Here is a 19,172-nt window from a genome sequence, read left to right on the forward strand (position 1 = left end):
ACTTTTCAGCATAGTGTAGTGCATTTCCTAATGTTCTTTGAGGAGACTTCAGAAACTATTTCAAATGTTAGAATTGCTATTTGGCATGGCATACATGCTTACGTAAAACTCAGGATGTTAACTTGCAGAATAATATAATTATATATATATATATATATATATATATTCTACAAGTTAACATCCAGAGTTTATATATATACAGTGTGTGTATATATATATATTCCTTGGGTGGTATGGGCACTGTAAGATGATTTTTTTTTTTTATATGCAGATTGGCTGAAAACCAAGCATAAGTTTAACTGAAACTCATAGGCCAATTATTATTACTTCAATAAGATGGAAGACACAGTCAAGTCACAGGTGTGCAATCACTTGTGACAGAATTACTGTAAAAATATAATTTTATTATATTTCTTAAACAATATTAAGCCTCTGTTGAGTTACAGGAAAGAAACTGATAATACCTGATTTCTCTCACTGCTCCACACAGAGAGCAGTTGTGGTCAGTCTGGTCAGCAGTGGACAGCCTGGTGTGTCTCTTCTTCCTGTTGTTCTTCTGTTCTCCTTTGCTCAGTTTGCTAGTTTATAGTGCTCCTCTCATTCAGTCATAGTGGAACACCCCTATACCATGAGCTCCATGCATGATGAGAGCATGCTTTACCATGGGCCCCTTTAGCCCATGCCTAAGGTCAACACAAGAATGCACTAGATAAGGTTAAACTGCAGACTGTTAGGACACACAGGCTCTCATGGAGAAATGCATCTGTTGTAGAAAACTTTGCTGTACCTTAGAATATTTTACAGCACAATCTGTTCAGTAGTCTTCAAACAAAAATGAAAGAATAAAACAATGTATGTATGTTGTTTATGTGTTATACTTTATTAAGTTGATAAAATGACAAAATTGAAAACTTGGAATAGTCCCCCTAGATTTGTATGTGTATTAAAACAACAAAACAGCATCTGATTTGAAACATAATTCTCACAAACTTGGCATAACACATGTAGGCATAAGCATACATCACAAATAAACATAACACTCAAATACTTTTCCAGAATAAAGACTTAGTTGGTCATCAGAATAAATCCAGTATTTAACATGCCTATATTGTTTTTACTGCATCTTTACTAAACCTGCAGGGCATATTCACAATGTGGTTAAAACATCTGCATAGACTTAAACGATAATATTGCAATTTTGAAATACTTTTCAATGCTTTTTAATGTTTACTTATATAACACAACACACTTGTCTAATTTCAATATATTCTCATATTAAGAAATTAGAGGTTATATAATACACATGCAGGATGAAGATCAATGATAGAATGTACAGATTCATGCTCTTAACATACCTACACATGTGCCAAAGGAGTGAATTGTATCTTCACATTTCCTAAATGTTATGATTGTCAATAGAATACTGTGACATGCTCATGAAATCTTAAACTAATTTACAGTTACTATGACAGTTTTTAAAAGATAAAGAATACAAATTGAATTTTGAATAGATTTTTATTGTTTGGAATGTTCGCAATGGCCTTCATGCTTTGATAGGAACCTGAATAATCACTAAATCTCCTATTATACACTAGTGTTAAATGTTGAATTATTTTTGAAAGCATTTTTCTTCTTTGAACATAATGCATTCTAGATGCTAGGAACTGGTAAAGGGAAAGCAATCTTCATATTAACAATTCATAATATAGTATGGCAAGTTTGACTTTGACTCATGATGTTGTTGAACTCAATCACTGCTAATGAACTATCAACACCTACTTAGTACAGTACTCATGATTGCTAAGTGTATATGTGGGTTGCCATGCATCTAATTGTACATCAATATAGGTTTTATTTAACGATAGTGAGAGCATGACTGATGTTATGTTATTCCCTATTACATTTTAAGAAAAGTTTCAGCAAACGTAATATTTCCCAACAAAGACAGACTCACACTGCATCTTCATAAAAAATTAGCTTAGATAGAAAAAATAATAATACAAAAAATGTTTTTCTTCATGATCAAGCATTTTTAAAACTAATCCAGCCCTAGAGCTTTCTGTGATAGGCAATAAGGCACATTTCAAGTTAAAACTGCCAAAAATATCCTGACAACACAAAAGACAATAAAACTAGTTTCTACAGAAATCGCATCCATATGCCAACATTTACATTAACATTTTAGTGCAAAATACTTATGGATTATTGTTGTCAAATCAGTTATTCCTTGTCTAAATCTTGGATTGTGTCTGCAATGGGCATTAAACCCTTTTATTATTTAACAAAAATAGGAAAAACGAAAACAAATCCTACTGTTGTTCAAAATTGAGTTTTGGTATGTAATTCCATGTAATGCAATGTCAGTTTGTAGATCTGACAAAGAAAATAGGATATTCTGTATTTTTGGGAAACACTGCACTTTTCTTTGTGACACTGCTGTAGAGCTGGGTGTTTCAGAAGCATAGGCACTTCATAGCACATTAATATTGTGGTTTCCAGAAAACAATCTGTTTGTCTTCCCCTCCAGTTATAATACTACTACACTGTTCATTCATCCACATAGCTGTAACAGCACCTAGAAAAGAAAATTGAAATCTATTACATTCTACAAAGGAAGAACATTTATAACACTCTACAATAAATATTTAGAAGCCATGTAAGAAAATCACCAGTACACCTTTATAACCTTTAAAAAATAAACAATTTAACAATTGACTATACAATTCTCATGTATATCTTGAGTAACACAACAACCAAAATAACTGGCACAGGCACAAATGCCATGCCTGCTTTTCTCAGCCTTGCAGTAACAATACAGATGTTTATGTATTATCTGAGTTAAGCTCAACTTCATACCTGAATGCCCAGGAATTTTCTTTGTAACTTTCCCAGTCATAAGGTCCCATATCAACAGCTCCCCTGATTGGCTGCCAGAAAGAACAGTATTCCCATCCCAGCAGAAGCATCTGTTAGGATTGCCAGATACAAGAGTCAGGTCAGGTCAGATCACATCTTATATAATAATATCATATAATATGATATCATTTAATATATACTTTGACAATGTATTATAATAGGCTGATGAAATACAACAATAAATACATTATCTCGAAAGATATAAATATTAGGAGGGTGTATCCTTTAGGTTTCCTTTACGTTTTGTAAATGCTATGACTCCTATGCTCACAGTGACTGCACTGCAGAGTCCTGAAGGGCACAATATCACTTACAAATTGAACTGTTTATAGAAGTAATGACAGAAGCCCAGAAATTGAGAACTTAATCCCACCTGGTAAAACACCATGTAAAAGGGTAAATTTGGAAATAAAAAACAGCTGAAGGGAGTCACTAGGATCTTGGGCTTTGCTAAGTTGTGGTGGGTAATGAATTAATCTATAATTCATAATTATGTAAGAACATTACGATTTAGAAACACAGGCCATACGTTACTATCAGACTTACCTCTGCGGCTCCTCTGAAGCCACAGATGATATCAGCATGCCTGTCTGCACATCAACGACTTTCAATGATCCGTCTTCTCCAACACTGAAGGTATGTCTGCTGTCTGTAACACAACACGTAGACCATACAATGTAAGTCTGCCTCTTTCATTTTCATGAAAAACACAGTGTCTTATCTGGAGACCTAAATGGAAAATCTTATCTCTAAGCAAGTGCTAAAAAAAAAACAAGTTCAGAACTTAAACCCCTACACTGTCACTGGAAATCATTTTGGAAAATCTTGTATGTATAATAAAAATGAAGGCTAAGAGAATAAACATACCAGGGCTGAAAGCAATGTCATTGATTCTCCCTGAGTGGCAAAGCACTTGATGTAACAGTGCAAAGGTGGTGACATCCCATATACTAACAACTCCTTCTTTTGAGCCAGACACCAGCATTGTACCAGCCGGGTTCAGATTGATTGTATTTACCTAACACATTAAAGAAAAGGTGTATTATTAAGGATACATCAAATATAGATACAGCAGCATTGATAGATACTGCATCTGTTTTACAAATTAAAAACTACACCTGCAATGTGATATGTCTGGCACTTATTGTTGCATGTCTAAATTACAGTAACTTCCTTCCTGTTTAAGCAGAAGGTTTCACACAGTCTGTGGTTTTATGACAATGGTAAACAACGTATAACAGATATCCTTCACTACAGGCTACAGCTACAGCTTTGTGAAATCCTTCATACATTGAGTAAATCGTGGCTCTTTTACATCAGTTCTACCAGCTCTAAATATGTGGAGAATTGTTTTTAAATTATTTAAACTCATTATCATTTGCTGCAATAACAAAAATACATATTTGTCTACAAAACTTGTATATGACACAACCAAACTAAATGTGTCAGTCAAAAGTAATTTTCCACATTTGTCTTTAATGTAATGGTTTCAAGCATCAGGCTCATCTAGTTTGATCAATTCAGATACCTATGATTGTAAAACACCTTAAAATAACTTATTGAAACACATTTTTGTTATATGAAAACAACATAAAAAATGACGTACCCCTGCATCATGTTCTAGCTCAGCCAGAAGCTCAAACTGACTCCGTTTATTACTGGCAATATCTGCAGGAACACATCTCCAAACCTAAAACACAATTTAAATGCATTACATCCCCTCTATACACACAAGAAGCACTAACACAACACAAAGGACATATATTTTATTTGTATATAAAATGGTCACAGTCTGAATGATAGGTAATGCAGCAGTTATCTCAACTGGTGTATCACTGTACATTTAAATTATGAGCTGAATTTCTTAACAAAGGTGTCTACAGCTTGATATTACATTAAAAAAGGGATAGGGTGAGATTGATCCTGAATAAAACAAAGCGCAAGCTTTCTAACAGAAATCACACTGTATTCTGATAAAGAAATCGAAAGCTTTGGCCAAAGAGCATAATAGACTTAAGAATCTGAAATAGAGCATTACCAATAAACTGTATGACATAAAAAGATTACATAAAAATAGATGCACTGCAGGTATCACACACTCAAGGTCCTGATGATCTCAGAAAATCCTCAAAATCCTCTACACACCTTGACGGTGGAGTCCCAGGAAGCTGTGTACAGCTGATTGTCCCGCCAGCATATTTTGCTTATGGCATCATCGTGCCCCATGATTGTGTCTTGTCGTCTTCCAAAAGCAATTGAATAAAAATATCTATAAAGGAAAAAAAAAAAAAAAAAAAAAAAGAGCTAAGCTGGAGCGCAGAATTGAATGATTCAACAGCTCACTGCATGCCAGAAGTAATACAAGGTTCATAGGTATATACAGTGCTGTTAAATCTTTCAGTGTTCATATTGAGTTTCTTCATTTACTTCCAGTGCACTCTTTAACGATGCCTTTCATTTTTTAATAATTAGCATTGAAATTAAACCTTCAGTAGGGTGACCTGGCTATTTAATTTTTTACTACTGTTGTCTATTGTATTTTGCACTGCATTTTTGATGACTTTTTGTTGTGTGTTTAACCAGCAGGATTTAAAATGTTTATTAATTAAATAATATATGTTGATGCATATTTCAGATGTACAGTTTAATAATACTGTATGAAATACAACAAGGACATACAATATGTATGTTCCAGTTGTCAAATTCACAGTGCTGACAAAGGTATATTTCTACATATCCTGTGCCATATCAGCATATTCGGCTTTGACTAGTGTATCATTTAACACATCAATGAACTAAAATACTACACTACATTCATTTTAAGGATCCTGATACATACACATTGTTATCCCATGATGAACACACAACCATTGTATCTTCTGGGAGCACCAAACAAGATGATAAAGCCTATAAAAAGAATAGTCAACACATTTGAAAATATAAGAGAATGGTAAAAGAAAGCCATCAAATCTGTTTGTCTTCATTGTATTAATTAAGTCAACAAGCTAACTGTAAAACTACAATGTACTATACTAGTTTGTGATTGGTTAATCTCAAAAGACTCGAACCCGGGACCCCAGAGCTGTGAGGCAGCAGTGCTAACCACCGTGCCACCCTAAATTGAAATTGATTCCACATAAAACAGTTGCTGTACAATACATAGTATTTATCATCCACACAATTAAAATCATTTTAAAAACATCGCAAATCATTGTTGATTTCATTATTGCATTATCATTGTCACACAGAAGAATAGATTTTGTATCTGTGTTGCAACAGAGACTGAGACTCGATAAGGATCATTAAGATATCTGACACTGACCATATTGGAGAAGGACATGCTTCTTTGCAATGCACTTGATTCTTTGGAAAACATCTTGAGGGTAGAATCTGTGCAATAGGAAGGGTTGATTTCAGAAACAGGTACCTAGTATTGTAATACGGAACTTAGTAGTATGTACTGTATTTTTACAGTTGCCTTCACTAATGGCATCAGACAATAATAACAATAATAATAATTAAATCAAGATTTTACATGTTTAACACATAATTAAAAATCCATATTCCTTTAGTTGAACATCTACTAGTCATTTGAGTAAACATCATAATAAATGTGAAACTATGTGTCAATACCGGTGTCCAATAAGGCACAAATTAAAACACAAACCTTGTGATGTTGTGAAAACCGATGACCCATTGTGAGTCACTGCTATTCCTGTAACAGCCCTAAAATGTAAGAACACACTGATCATGGTATGTGCAAACAGACACCTTGCATTAACATATACAAAGCATACATTGTGTGATCAGGAAACCTCAACACTGTAATTCAGCCAAAGGTTGGCATTTTCCATCAAAACAGATATTGTGCATAACTTGCAACTGAAGGAATATTGTTTGGTTTGACCTATAAAGAGATCTGGAAACTCTGAGCAATCAATTTAAATTAACTCCTACAAAAATATTTCTGCACTAACTGTTTTTTCGTTAATTTAAACAGACGAGGTGAAGCAATAAAACAATAAAGTACACACAAACAGAATTAAATATTGGAGAAATGTTCAATCAAGTGAATGCATGAGTCACTATGGGCCAGTTTAAATCAAAATGGTGAGACCCCAACCACTAACATAAACCTTCAAACATGAACTTGGCAGTGATTATATTCATGAGTAGAAGAAAAAGGCATCTGAAAAAAACATAAACCACATACAAGTTTATAATTTTACATTAGCTGATGGGTCAAAGTTTTCATTTAATCTGGCCCTATGTTATAGACTCTTAAATTAAAAAGATGATTCGTCTGATGTATTTGATAATCCTGACATTTCTGGGACAGGCTCTGGTGGTGGTTATGCTAGCAGAAACATCAGCATAATCTTTTGAAATGCTTTCCTAAATGTGCCATTACCATTAGAATATTATTCATACAGTTCTCTAAGAATGTTTATTGTGGTACGATTATGTAGGATTTGTAAATAACTTTATATAAAAAGAACAGAGATGTGGGCCATGCAAAACAAAATCTCATGAGATCAGGGGATGTGGGGGAAAATATATACAAAAAGAACTAAATAATATAATATTAAATACATTACATTTCTGGTTTTCATTCACCTGCATATTTACAATAATATCCTCAACACTAAAGCCAATTCGTTTCCAGACAATTCACTGTATACTGAAATTAGTTGTGAAGAATACAAACTTACTCTTTATGGATTTTATGGCTGGACATCATCTTCAGCTTGCACATATTGCTCCAAGCAAGCTTTTTGCTCTCTTCTGTCAAATCTTCAAAGGAGGAATCTTCACTAGTTGATACTAAAAATGTCAAGAATTGTAATTATATGTATAATCATGTCTTTTCATGTCAATCACACGCTAAAATGTCCTGTTAAGTTCGCAGACAGAAGTAAGTATTGTCACTTGTCCTGAACCAGGAGGTGTTACCTGGGGACAGCTCATTCAGAGAGGCGCTTTGGCTCGGAGTCCTGGACATGCTTTGAAACTTTGGTGTTATCCTTTGTGGGTGCGGAGTGGTAAACAGCTGCTTTGGTGTCTGACCAAATTCCAAAATCTGGGTCAGCATTGCTATCTTCTGTTCAGGATCTTCAATACTATCAAAACAAAAACAAACTTGTTTAACAGTTAATCCCATCTCAATTTTTTAAGTGGGATGAGGGACATCTTTACATTTAAATGCTTCTGAACAGACTCTACTTAGCTCTCAATATAGTAGTGTTGATAAAAGCCAATTCATTCGAATTATCTGAATTTACTTTTGAGGAAAGGGCTTTACTGTATTCCATGTTGGGATAATGCTTTTGCAAAAAAGAAGCTTCACGTTAGTCTTTAGCACTGTTTTGTATGTGAATGCTTCGATAATATAGACGTATATGATGATGAACAGTCTGATAGATCAGATTTCTTTCTGCAGTGACTAAGGAATACAACTGCCTTGGCTGTGTTTTTGGTTTTCTTTTTTGTCCAGCCACCTTGACCAAACAATAACAATGAGCTGCTCATGTTTAGATATGAAAATGGGTATTTATAGTTTGAGAATCAGTATGAAGAACATGCCCAGAGACTGAAAGGCAATGCAAACCACTTTCCTCCCTCCCACCTCCAGCTTCTAGTTCTAGAGCATATGTTCCTGCAACCCACATGTTCCCATGATCTCCTGAGAGAGATACAGGCTTAAAGTAACACTATTTTATGATAAACTAGTAACTGGATTAATTATTCAAATCCATAAAGGTGTTACAACTAAAAAAACAAAACAAAATTAGAAAGGGAATATAGTTAATGAAGACTTGGTATTTATTACCAATAGTGCAAGTTCAATACTTTTTTTTTCAATGCGGTAATGAAACATGAACTCAGGGAAAGTCTATAATTGTTTCAGTGTTTCTGTTTGCAAATATAGGACTTATTTATTTATTAATTAGTCAGTGGCTGCTGAATTAATTATTAAGTGTGAGTAATGTATTCAGGCCATATCTGTGTAATTTACTGTGTAGATGTGTTTATTCATTTAAGTATTATGCTATGTTTTTGACATTATAATAATAGAATACCCACCTACACACATACACACACACACACACACATATATATTTATAGATAGGTGCTTTGATCATATTACAAGTAACAAAAAACAGAATCAGTTGTACCAAAAGGGAAGAAAAATAAACAGATTCAATTGTATCCAGCCCAAGGATCATAAAGTTCAAGTTTTCCCAAATCCATTGTAGTCTATAAAAGCAACTGTATCCTGTTACAGAACATTGGATTAAGTCATTGTGTTAGTTCTGTTTTGTGGATAGTTTACAAAATATTCAATTAAGCTTTAAGACATTCCCTCATCATATGTATGCAAATATACTACATTTTCACTGAAATTACTATACATTTACCTGTCACAGTCCATGCCTCCTTCATATGTCAAAGGATGAAACACTGAAATACAAATAAACAAGGTTATTATTTCATTTTTCAGATGTCAGCAACATCGTCTCTATTCTTTGGGTGTCAAGGCCTATTAAATTAAAACTTAGAGTTGTTTAGGGAACTTGAATTTTAAATTGCAGACTTACAGACATTTTCAAATAAATACACTGCAGAGAAAAAGAAATAGAGGATGTTGCTTTCTGGGGATGGTGTTAAAAACTGAATGTGACTAACACAATAAATGTGCTAAGATGAGCAAGTAACACTTTTGCAGGCAAAGGTTTTATTTATAAACCATAATAGTAGAACTCCAGATTGTGATAAACCAAACAAACATGACATAATATGAATACTAATATGTAAAGAGCATGTATATTTATGAATAATATATATTCTTAAGAAATACTTCTCAGTTGGCCTTTCATAAGACAATTCAAATACAAACCATCCATCCATCCATCCATTGTATTTGCATGTTTTTTCTGTCCTTTTCTTCACTTCTCATAATAGATACTTAACAGATTGCTGCTATCACATCACAAAGCTACATTAAAAGACAAAGAAATGTGTACAGTACTCGGTGTGATATTATAAATACCATTGTGTGCTGCAATGGCTTCACTTCCTCTCTGCTTGTATCCGAAGATGAGATCAATCCACTCATGAAGGTGCTCTGACACGTACTGACTCTCCAGTGCTTTTTGACACTTCTCCAGGAAATCGTCTGCATCTGACAAAACAGATTCCACACATTGACCACTTTGTACTTTACCATACGTCCATTCAGGATGAAACTGAAATGATGAATGAATTCAATTATTCCAGAAAATGCATGCTGGGACTTTTGAAAGGTGTATATTGTTAAGAGAAGAACAATCAATAAAGCAAAGTTTGCCATGTGACATTTTTTGGGAGAGATAAGAGTATTAACACATTATATATTAGTTCAGTAGAACAGATTTTTGCTTAACTGTTGACTTCAGGTCTAATCTAATTTCAGATTTAATCTTATTTGACATGATGGTTTCCTGTCTCCATGCAACACTCTTTGAAACAGGTCTTATGACATCCACCTGAAAGTAATGCTGTAATATATGATGAAAACACTGATTGTTGTATTGACTTCTGAAGTAGTCCTGCACTCATGATAGTTCATGATATGTAACAATGATATAACCTTTTGCCCACTGTGGAAGGAGCACATCTCCCACAGTTTTTCCTCCTTGTCTCGTCCCCAGCTGGAGTTTCAGTGTGTTCATCAAGAAACTGGAATCACTCCCATAAAATTCAGGAATCAACTACAAAATAATAACAAACGCCTTAATGAGAACATTGGCATTAGAATAACAGAGGAATCAACATGTTTCAAAACAGATTAACAAACTACAAAAGGGTGTGATCAACCCTCCAGGCAAGTTGCAGACAGATATAGAGAACACAGATATTAATCATGTATGGTATTTCATTCAATGCTCAAGGAATATGCAGAGCCATTTTGCTGCACAGCCTCGCTTTGTTGTTTTGCAGCCGTGCATGTTCGGCATGCTGTAGCAGGAGATGTATTAATACATGTATTTTCAAGGGTAACATTGAGATTACACTTCAAGGTAGAAACATAAAACAAAGACTGAATGCTGATTGTAATTGTGAAACTAAATCATATTTTGTAAGTCGCCCTGGATAAGGGCATCTGCTAATAAGTACATAATAATAATAATAATAATAATAATAATAATAATAATAATAAACATAGATATGTTTCCCATATTCTCTTTTAGATGGACACTGCCATCTGCTGGAGTGCAGTGGAACTAGCTAATTTAAATCACCAGTTCATCACGATCAATATAAAAATCTAAATAAAATAATTAAGAACAGGAAATATATATGTAAGCATTTAATTCAGTACATATTTGGCAGCAAATTAATCCAGAAAGAGTTACCTCCTTGAAATCAGTTGCACCTTCTAAGCAGTTTTTCCATGTTTCAGATATGCTGAAAGAATAACATTAACAATTTCCATTTAATAATTCTATGCAATAGAAATATGTGTGACCAAGAAAGCATGGAAGGTTATTTACATTCTACAATTAAATTTGGAAATATGATTATAGAAAATAACTTTCTCTTTCAATACAACAGGACCAATATACAACTTAAGACAAACATTTAGCTGATTATGCATAAAACAAAGTATAAATACAAACATAGGAGAGATGGGACACCACTCTCAGTCAGAACTCAGTATTAGATTGTATCATGTGAAACAAGAAAAGCTATTGGTTTATAGTTACAAACAGTGCAAGATGATCAGATTTCCCCATCAAATCTAACCTGTCTCTTACATAATACTTGTAGGTCTATAGTGAAAATACCGCATAACAAGCAATAACACATAAATTGCTCAGGTGCAGTATAGGCTAAAGAGGAAATATCAACGTATATCTGATATGAAGAATTCATACTTTTCTTCTTTAGAACGAATGCTTATATAACTATACCAGACATGGCAGAGACATCCAGAGATTGCAAGTGTTAAAGATACCTACATAAGGCATGTGAAATAAGATAAACACATTTAGGACAATTTAGTATACCTGTTAAACATTCTGTCTGCATGGTCATATCGTCCATTCTGTAGACAGAGCATGTACTCTGGAGCTGTGAAAAACAATGACAATGTTTGAATTAGCAAAACAGAAAAATAATTTCATTTTTATCTCTTACTTCCAGAAACACAGCTGCGTCAATACAATAGAAGTACTTTTGTCTTAAAAACTGAAGTAATTGTGAAGTAAGTTACAATTTCAAAAAAATGTCCTGCTTAAATTCTAAAGGTTTACAAAAAAGCAGATACATGTTGATTGCATAAGAAAAAGAAAAAGAAAGGGAAAAAGTTTACATTTTGTAAAATCTGAATTACATTTCACATGGGGAAACAAACGTTTTGCCAGAGACACAGGGTTACATGGAAAGAAAACATGGATAAAGAAGACTTCGAAGTTCAAATGTTCACATACCCACTCTGACAAGGTAGAAGAGCACATAACCTGGGGAGGAATAATGGCTCCCATATATAAACTTTGGATCTGGCATGTCTCTGTAGCGATCCTAGGGGTTCAAAAAGGATTTCATAATTTGATACACAGCCCGAAGTAGAAACTACCATAGTAATCTGGTATTCTTATCCCAGGTGCAGATATATTACAGGAAAAAATCAACTATGTTAGGGATTAATCTTATCTCAAAGCGTAACCCTAAACCTTGCCTGACCTTTAACCAGTATAGGGTTAGGGTAGAGTTAGGATTAAGGCCATGGGTTACTGTTAGGATTGGGGTTTAGGTTAGGTTATGGTTACAAATTATTGTTAGGTTTCTTGATCTTCCAGATACTCAGCACTTCTAGAAAGTACACAGCTAGTATTCACTTTGTGGTGTGGTGCTTATAAATTGAAAAAAAAAAAAAAAAAAAAAAAAAATCCTGTCTGGCATACTGACTTTCACATTAATTCCTAGTAAACAATGTCTTAATACAAATGTGATTATTTTCCATTCTTCTAAATATCCTGCCCTCAAAAAAAAAGTCATTGAAAAAGGAAAGAACTAAGTATATAACCACCCCACATAGCATTCCTGGCTAATGTTTCCAGTTAGAGGAGGGCTGTTGTCAGTTTTGCACCAGCTGACAGTCACTTACCAAAAGTCGTTCCATTCTTTCCTTATTCAGTGCGCCAACCGGCTTGCTCAAATCTCGAAAAGTGCTTGGATTCATCAAGTCTAGTAAAACAAAATGTACATGTAGTTTGACAAACACTTGCATTTTTGAGTGCATAAATGTATTGTCCAATTTATGAATTCTTCCAATTAATTTAAAATTATTAGTCGCATACCTATGCATGTAAGAACTAAATTTTTCAGGGGTTCAGAATCAAGAAATGCATTTTTTTAACCAATACAAAGAAATCTTTGTTTTAAAAATTGTTGTATTGGTTAATATTAACAACAAACCTCTCTGCTATTTGTTAAGACAGTTTATCGCTATGTAAAACAATCCAATCCAATCAGAATTTACTACTGATAATCGTCTGTCTGATCTTCTAGCCGCACACCTGCAGGCCGATTGTCATGCCTGTATTCCTCTGAGGGTTAATATTTTAGTGGTAGATAACAGCGCATTTAAAGTTTCCCTAACGTTAGAAACTAATTCTCCAATTGGATGCTTATATAATGGTCACAAGAAGACACTTGGGTGCATTTCTTCTTTACATCAGTATCCTGCATCACATTGTGCAGTAAATGCAAACATGTGTTTACAATGTCACACCTGCAGTGTTTGACTCCTTCCTACAGGGCTCAACAAACTGTGTTCCCTTTGCCATTGAAAACAAATTACTAGGTGTGAGCAGCAACTCTCCAGTCTTATATCACTGCAATGTTAAGGTCATCAAAGCTGCTTACATAATCTAGTGCCATCATAGATTTGCACTGGTAATCAACCCTGAAGCAAAAGGCATTATAATCTAAAGGGGGGTCTATTTAATCTGTATTCTAATTATTTATTCAAATTTCAAAGTAATAATTTTGGTATTATAAACAATAGAAGAAGCACAAAGTGTTCAAATCCAGTTAATTCAGTGAAGGCTTGTCTTTCCTGTGACTGAATGAAAGCAAACCATGTCTCCTTTCATCCAGGGATTACATTAAATTAACAAAAAAGAAGAAAACAAGTGAAAGACTTTTAAGCTTCTATAGGTCAATGAATGGACCTTCATTTCATGACGATGTTCCAATACATTTTACAAATAAATCTTATGCAACATGATCATGCAACCTTTGTGTGACTCCTACTGTACTCCACAAACATTCATGTAAAATGTCTTCAAATCAAATCCATTTTAATAGTAAATATAAACCTTTTCCTTGGAAGATAGCATTAAACAATGGAACTAATATAAAATACAATAAACTTAAACTGTGAACCTCTGCTAGGCAAGGTTTTTTAACTGACATGCAAATAAAAACCTTTACATCCATCAAGTTTGCTTCAGTTGTAAGGGATTTGCATTTAATGGAAATCTACTGAAACAACAGGTGTTAATAATTTCTTAATATTGCCCATGTCCTTTGCCCACACTTTTAATTTCTTTCATTCATATTTTTTCTATAAATACCTGTAATTTAAATGAGATTTCATTAAGCAATATTAACGCTTTGCACATATTCACATACTATTGCACCTTTTCCATAGGCAGTTAAATAGATTCCAAATGCAAGTTTGTCTGGATTTCTGTTTATTTTAAATTCACATGGAGATGGATTTGCATAATTATGCAAAGATTCTCCCCCTAGGGTTTCATGAAATATAGATTGAGATGGAAATATTGTTAGAATGGCACATCTACATTTTACACAGTTCAGTTTGTTTAGTGCTGATTTGTGGAAAACCTAAAAAACATCACTGAGTTAATTTGCGACGCTCTAATGAGTACAGATTTTTAGTGCGTTGGAGGCAAGTCTTAACAAGATTGGGATTACGAACTGCCCCATTGCCTAAATACAATCTATAGATACACAAACTCTCTGAACTGAAATGCATCATTAGGTGACTAATAAAATAGAAAATAAAGAGAACCACATTTTGTTGTGGATTACCTTCCATGCATGTTCATAGTTCAGTAAATCAGTAAACCGTATGACTGGATTTCATAACACAGCACTTCAATTATTGTATCTATATTTACATTTCCTCTTTAAATAGTTTTTCATATTGCCGTGAATTTTCACTCACCCAGCTCAGCACTGCTGTTATCATCTATTACCCAGGGGAACACAGGGTACTGGGAGAGGTCATTGCAGCTCCGGTCTGCCAGATTGTTGAGGTGTAAAAGGTACTGATAATTGCTGATATGCCCTCTCTGCCACTGCAGCATGTAGCTCTCAGCTGTGTGTTCCACCATGTGGTTTTCTATTGTCACAACACACAACCGTACAACACAGCATTAATCAATTTCTTGTAGGCCTCCATTTTTGACATAAAGAAACTTAGCTGACAAAGATATTATTGGTAAGAAAAAAAGATAAATGTGAAACCCTTCTAAAATTGTCAAGTATTGGAAGACAGATTATTGGACTCTTTAAAGAAATGGGCTGATGAAGGTCTTGCATTAACAAAGTCCTCTCAATAAAATATCAAGATGAGGTGCACAATTTCCTTTAATTGTGTGAGCTTGCATTCCTCAACTGTAGTGGTAGAGTACTGTTGCATACCTGTATTAATAAAATTAATATAACACCAGATTTACATACATTAATATGCCATGAACTTACCTAGGAAAGTAGCAATATAGTAATAGAGTTCATCTCTGTCTTCAGGTTTGTAAAACTTCAAATACATGTCAGAACAGAGGTCATTCTCAGTGCAAAACACTTCAAGGCCCTTAAAAAGAAAAAGAAGACATGCTATGAATAATAACTGATGTTAAGGAGAAAGCAAAAACAAGTCAACAATGAACTGTTTGCGTATGTAAACAATTAATGGTGCATGACCATTTTCTGTTGCAGTTGAACTCATGTTTATCTAAAACTTATAAGACTCTAAAGCAATACTAATGAGTAAATATTGAAACATCCACACATTATAATCTGTTGTAACTGGATGATAATGCAGTAATAACACAGCCAATCTTTACATGCATGACAATTTATTAAGAAATACATTTAACATGAGTACACTTGCCCAGTTTTTTCCAGAAACAAAGTATGCTTTTCAGTATATCTTATTTACTGATGTGCTTAAACACAAGTCCATATACATATATTCCAGCTACCATTATATCATAAAGTGAAACAAAATGAAGAAACAGAAATCTCCTCACCAGGGGTCTCAGACCATGCCTTCTTTTGTAGATACGCCTCACATTGTGCAGCATAATTTGGGAAACTGGTTCCTAAAGTTGAACAGAAGAGATTTTTAAATTTAAATTCTGAGCTAAATTCAGGATAAAAAAAAATAAACACGGAACCTTGAGCCTCCTTTCTCCTCCCTCCCCTGCAAAAAAGCACTTACATACAGTGTAGCATGCAGACACACCTAAAAAGACCAGTTCAAGAGAAAAGTAGCTCCTGTTGGCATATTACTATATTCGCACACACAATATACACATGAACATATATACATACAGACATATACACATAGAACATTGAAATGTAGAGTATAGTGTTGTCAGAGGAACACAAACTGATCGCAGTGCGCAGAGTGTCCCACACTGAACTCTAGCAATGTTATCAAGCTGCAAGACCAGATCCCCTTCAGTCATCAGGAAGAGGAGAGGTGCTGGGAAGGACATGGCATTTCACAGATGACAGTGTTTCGGCAGGGTCAGTAAGAAAGCACACTGATACAATATAAGAGAGTCTTAGCCCAGCCGCAAACAACAAGCCACATTTTTACACTGGGCTAATCGCATAAAATTCGTTTCACCTCCCCAAAAGCTGCCCTGTTTTTTTGCACCAGATAAATCCAGAAAAACAATCTGCCGTTTTCCATGACTTTCTTTCTCAAATGTGGAAATAGTGCATTCCGATGATAAAAAGCAAGAGGTGTCTGACCTGTAGTAGACGCCACAGAGTGATCTATGTGCAAGATCCTGGAGTAGCTTCTCATTCAAGGATAAAATACCCTTTAGTAATTGTGCCATGAAGTCCATCAAACACAGGTACCTCAATGCCCTCTTCAATCCTGATCACCAGAAGGTTATTCCTGCTTGATCTCCCCTCCAAATCCCCACACTTACCAGTAAGCGATAGAATTACAGCTGAAACTCTAAGGCCGTAGTTGAATCAGACCATTGTGTGGCAACCCGCTCCAAGTGCCCTATTTTCATGCCATGTGTATTAGTGATGGCCTGCAAAGCTGCTATAGAGGAGTGCGCTTCTTCTCGTATGGTTGCTATTTCAACCATGACAGACCGTGAAGCAGCTTCAGTCTTGGCCTCCGATGTCGAGCAAATCTCGATTCTAATAGAGACGACGTTGCTCTGGAGAGAAGATATAGCTTCCAATACAGAGACGTTAGAAGAAATATCGGGCCCGTGAGAGGGTAGACTAAATGTAGTTTCCTCTAGATGAGAAAGCGCTGAATCAAGGTCCTTGGTTACGGCCTCTGGCTAAGGCCTCCTTCTTTCCCCTTGAATTCTGTATTTCTGTGGTTTACACGTATGGTTGAGTGGACCGCAGCCTCTACATAGCACAGGATTGGTTCCAAATAAGCAAAACAAACTGAGAAATTAAAACGATGCCTTTAGAATGATGTCACTTTAGATTATTTGTGGGAGCAAATGAGAAGTGTGTCTTATTCAGTCACAACTCCACAGTGCCACTCTTACTTTTGAATTCTAAAGAACAAGTCAGTTACATCATTGTACTACAATTCTTTGCACCACTATATAATAGTATTTCCAGTAATGAATACCACAAATCTTGCAATTCTACCATGGTAAACTTATTTGAATTGTTTGATTTGATTTGAAGAACAACTTCTAACAGTCTAACAGAACGTCTTTTGTCTGACATCTCTGCACACACTTTCTACAGCATGACTCACACGACTATACTATAAATACTTTACAATTTAAATACTAAATTGTATGCCCCCCCCCCCCAAATATTAATCACTGAACATTTATGCTTGCCATTTGGGCAAATCAACATCATAGAAGAGCTCAGAATGACCTATTATACAAACGTTATTTGCAAATGCCATTGTCTGGTGCCTTAGTGTTTATAATTTGTTTTATTTTGCTTTTTAATATACTCACTGGATATCCATTGAGTGGCTGGAAGTAGAGGTTTTGGTCAGTAATGCACACATGTCCTGGGTTGGTCACCAGTGGAGTCACCATTTCAGCTTCACATTCCATGTGAGGCTTCTCTGAAACGCTGTGAAAACTAAAGACAGAAAGTAAATATGAAATTGTTGTCATATGAAATTAAGTCAAAAGGTACATGTCAACATCAACTTACATTCAGCTGCAGAGAGACCTGATTATATAAGCATTATGTTTCATTTAATAGGTTTTTGTTGACACAAGTATTTTGTTTTGGGTATATCCTCTTATTGCAGAAAACCACAAGCTATCCATTACTCCAACACTGACTTTTTGTTTAATTTGTTTAACGCCTGTCCTTGTCATCACTGGAAAAAGGGAATACTTTTGCATAAGAAGAGAAACTAAAACTATACCTGTTCTTATCAAAAGATGTCCTAGCCAAACGTGACTGCAGGTTGGCAGCAATCTAGGGGGGGAAAGGTTTAATAATAGTTAGATTTCTGTATTAGGAATGGAAATAATATGACAGTTAATTAACAATATTTACAGATATACAGTAGCTACCCTGCAAACCTCCATTCTGTGATTATTCAAATATAGAAATGCACATTTCACCGCTATCAGCTATCCCTGAATATGTATAATTGACCTTTAGAAAGCAAAAGCTGACATTTTCTTAGTGATATTTTAATTGTGAATACAAATAAGATACTCTTTTGTGTGATGTGAATCTTCTCTAGCTGCTACTGAGAGCCTTTGGTACATACATTTGAACCACTGTATGAAAAGCTGTTCTCCAGTCCTATTTTGGAAAACAATGATGTTGATGTATATTTTTCTGACAATCATATTTTGCTTTACTTCATGGAAATGTCCAAAACAAGAGAACTAATAAAATGCGAAATAATTCAAATGTCACTTTTCTCCTCACAGGGTTTCCTTCAGGTTGCAACTACACAACAGATTAAATGCACA

At 34.7% G+C, this 19,172-nt stretch overlaps 1 protein-coding gene across 3 annotated transcripts in view; it reads right to left on the reverse strand.

Moving 5' to 3' along the window:
* Positions 1 to 859: 859 nt before the first annotated feature.
* nsmaf (neutral sphingomyelinase (N-SMase) activation associated factor) overlaps positions 860 to 19,172 on the reverse strand; it is a 33,331-nt gene continuing 15,018 nt past the window's right edge. For 2 of the 3 annotated variants that reach the window (XM_066720112.1, XM_066720121.1), the window contains exons 9-31: positions 18,611 to 18,663; positions 18,186 to 18,315; positions 16,245 to 16,316; positions 15,697 to 15,805; positions 15,158 to 15,334; positions 13,067 to 13,146; positions 12,390 to 12,480; positions 11,967 to 12,030; positions 11,313 to 11,364; positions 10,547 to 10,667; positions 9,968 to 10,099; positions 9,336 to 9,378; positions 7,870 to 8,036; positions 7,629 to 7,740; positions 6,584 to 6,642; positions 6,239 to 6,306; positions 5,756 to 5,823; positions 5,062 to 5,185; positions 4,523 to 4,606; positions 3,784 to 3,934; positions 3,463 to 3,565; positions 2,857 to 2,966; positions 860 to 2,575 (exon numbers count right to left, since the gene is read on the reverse strand). In XM_066720112.1, the coding sequence (XP_066576209.1) occupies positions 2,481 to 2,575; positions 2,857 to 2,966; positions 3,463 to 3,565; positions 3,784 to 3,934; positions 4,523 to 4,606; positions 5,062 to 5,185; positions 5,756 to 5,823; positions 6,239 to 6,306; positions 6,584 to 6,642; positions 7,629 to 7,740; positions 7,870 to 8,036; positions 9,336 to 9,378; positions 9,968 to 10,099; positions 10,547 to 10,667; positions 11,313 to 11,364; positions 11,967 to 12,030; positions 12,390 to 12,480; positions 13,067 to 13,146; positions 15,158 to 15,334; positions 15,697 to 15,805; positions 16,245 to 16,316; positions 18,186 to 18,315; positions 18,611 to 18,663 (2,265 nt within the window). In that variant the 3' untranslated portion in view covers positions 860 to 2,480. Of the gene's footprint in view, positions 2,576 to 2,856; positions 2,967 to 3,462; positions 3,566 to 3,783; positions 3,935 to 4,522; positions 4,607 to 5,061; positions 5,186 to 5,755; positions 5,824 to 6,238; positions 6,307 to 6,583; positions 6,643 to 7,628; positions 7,741 to 7,869; positions 8,037 to 9,335; positions 9,379 to 9,967; positions 10,100 to 10,546; positions 10,668 to 11,312; positions 11,365 to 11,966; positions 12,031 to 12,389; positions 12,481 to 13,066; positions 13,147 to 15,157; positions 15,335 to 15,696; positions 15,806 to 16,244; positions 16,317 to 18,185; positions 18,316 to 18,610; positions 18,664 to 19,172 lie in introns of those variants that run through there. The other variant, XR_010821754.1, reaches the window with a different exon arrangement.

Source organism: Amia ocellicauda, chromosome 2, assembly GCF_036373705.1.
Source record: "Amia ocellicauda isolate fAmiCal2 chromosome 2, fAmiCal2.hap1, whole genome shotgun sequence".
Classification (NCBI taxonomy): Eukaryota; Metazoa; Chordata; class Actinopteri; order Amiiformes; family Amiidae; genus Amia; species Amia ocellicauda.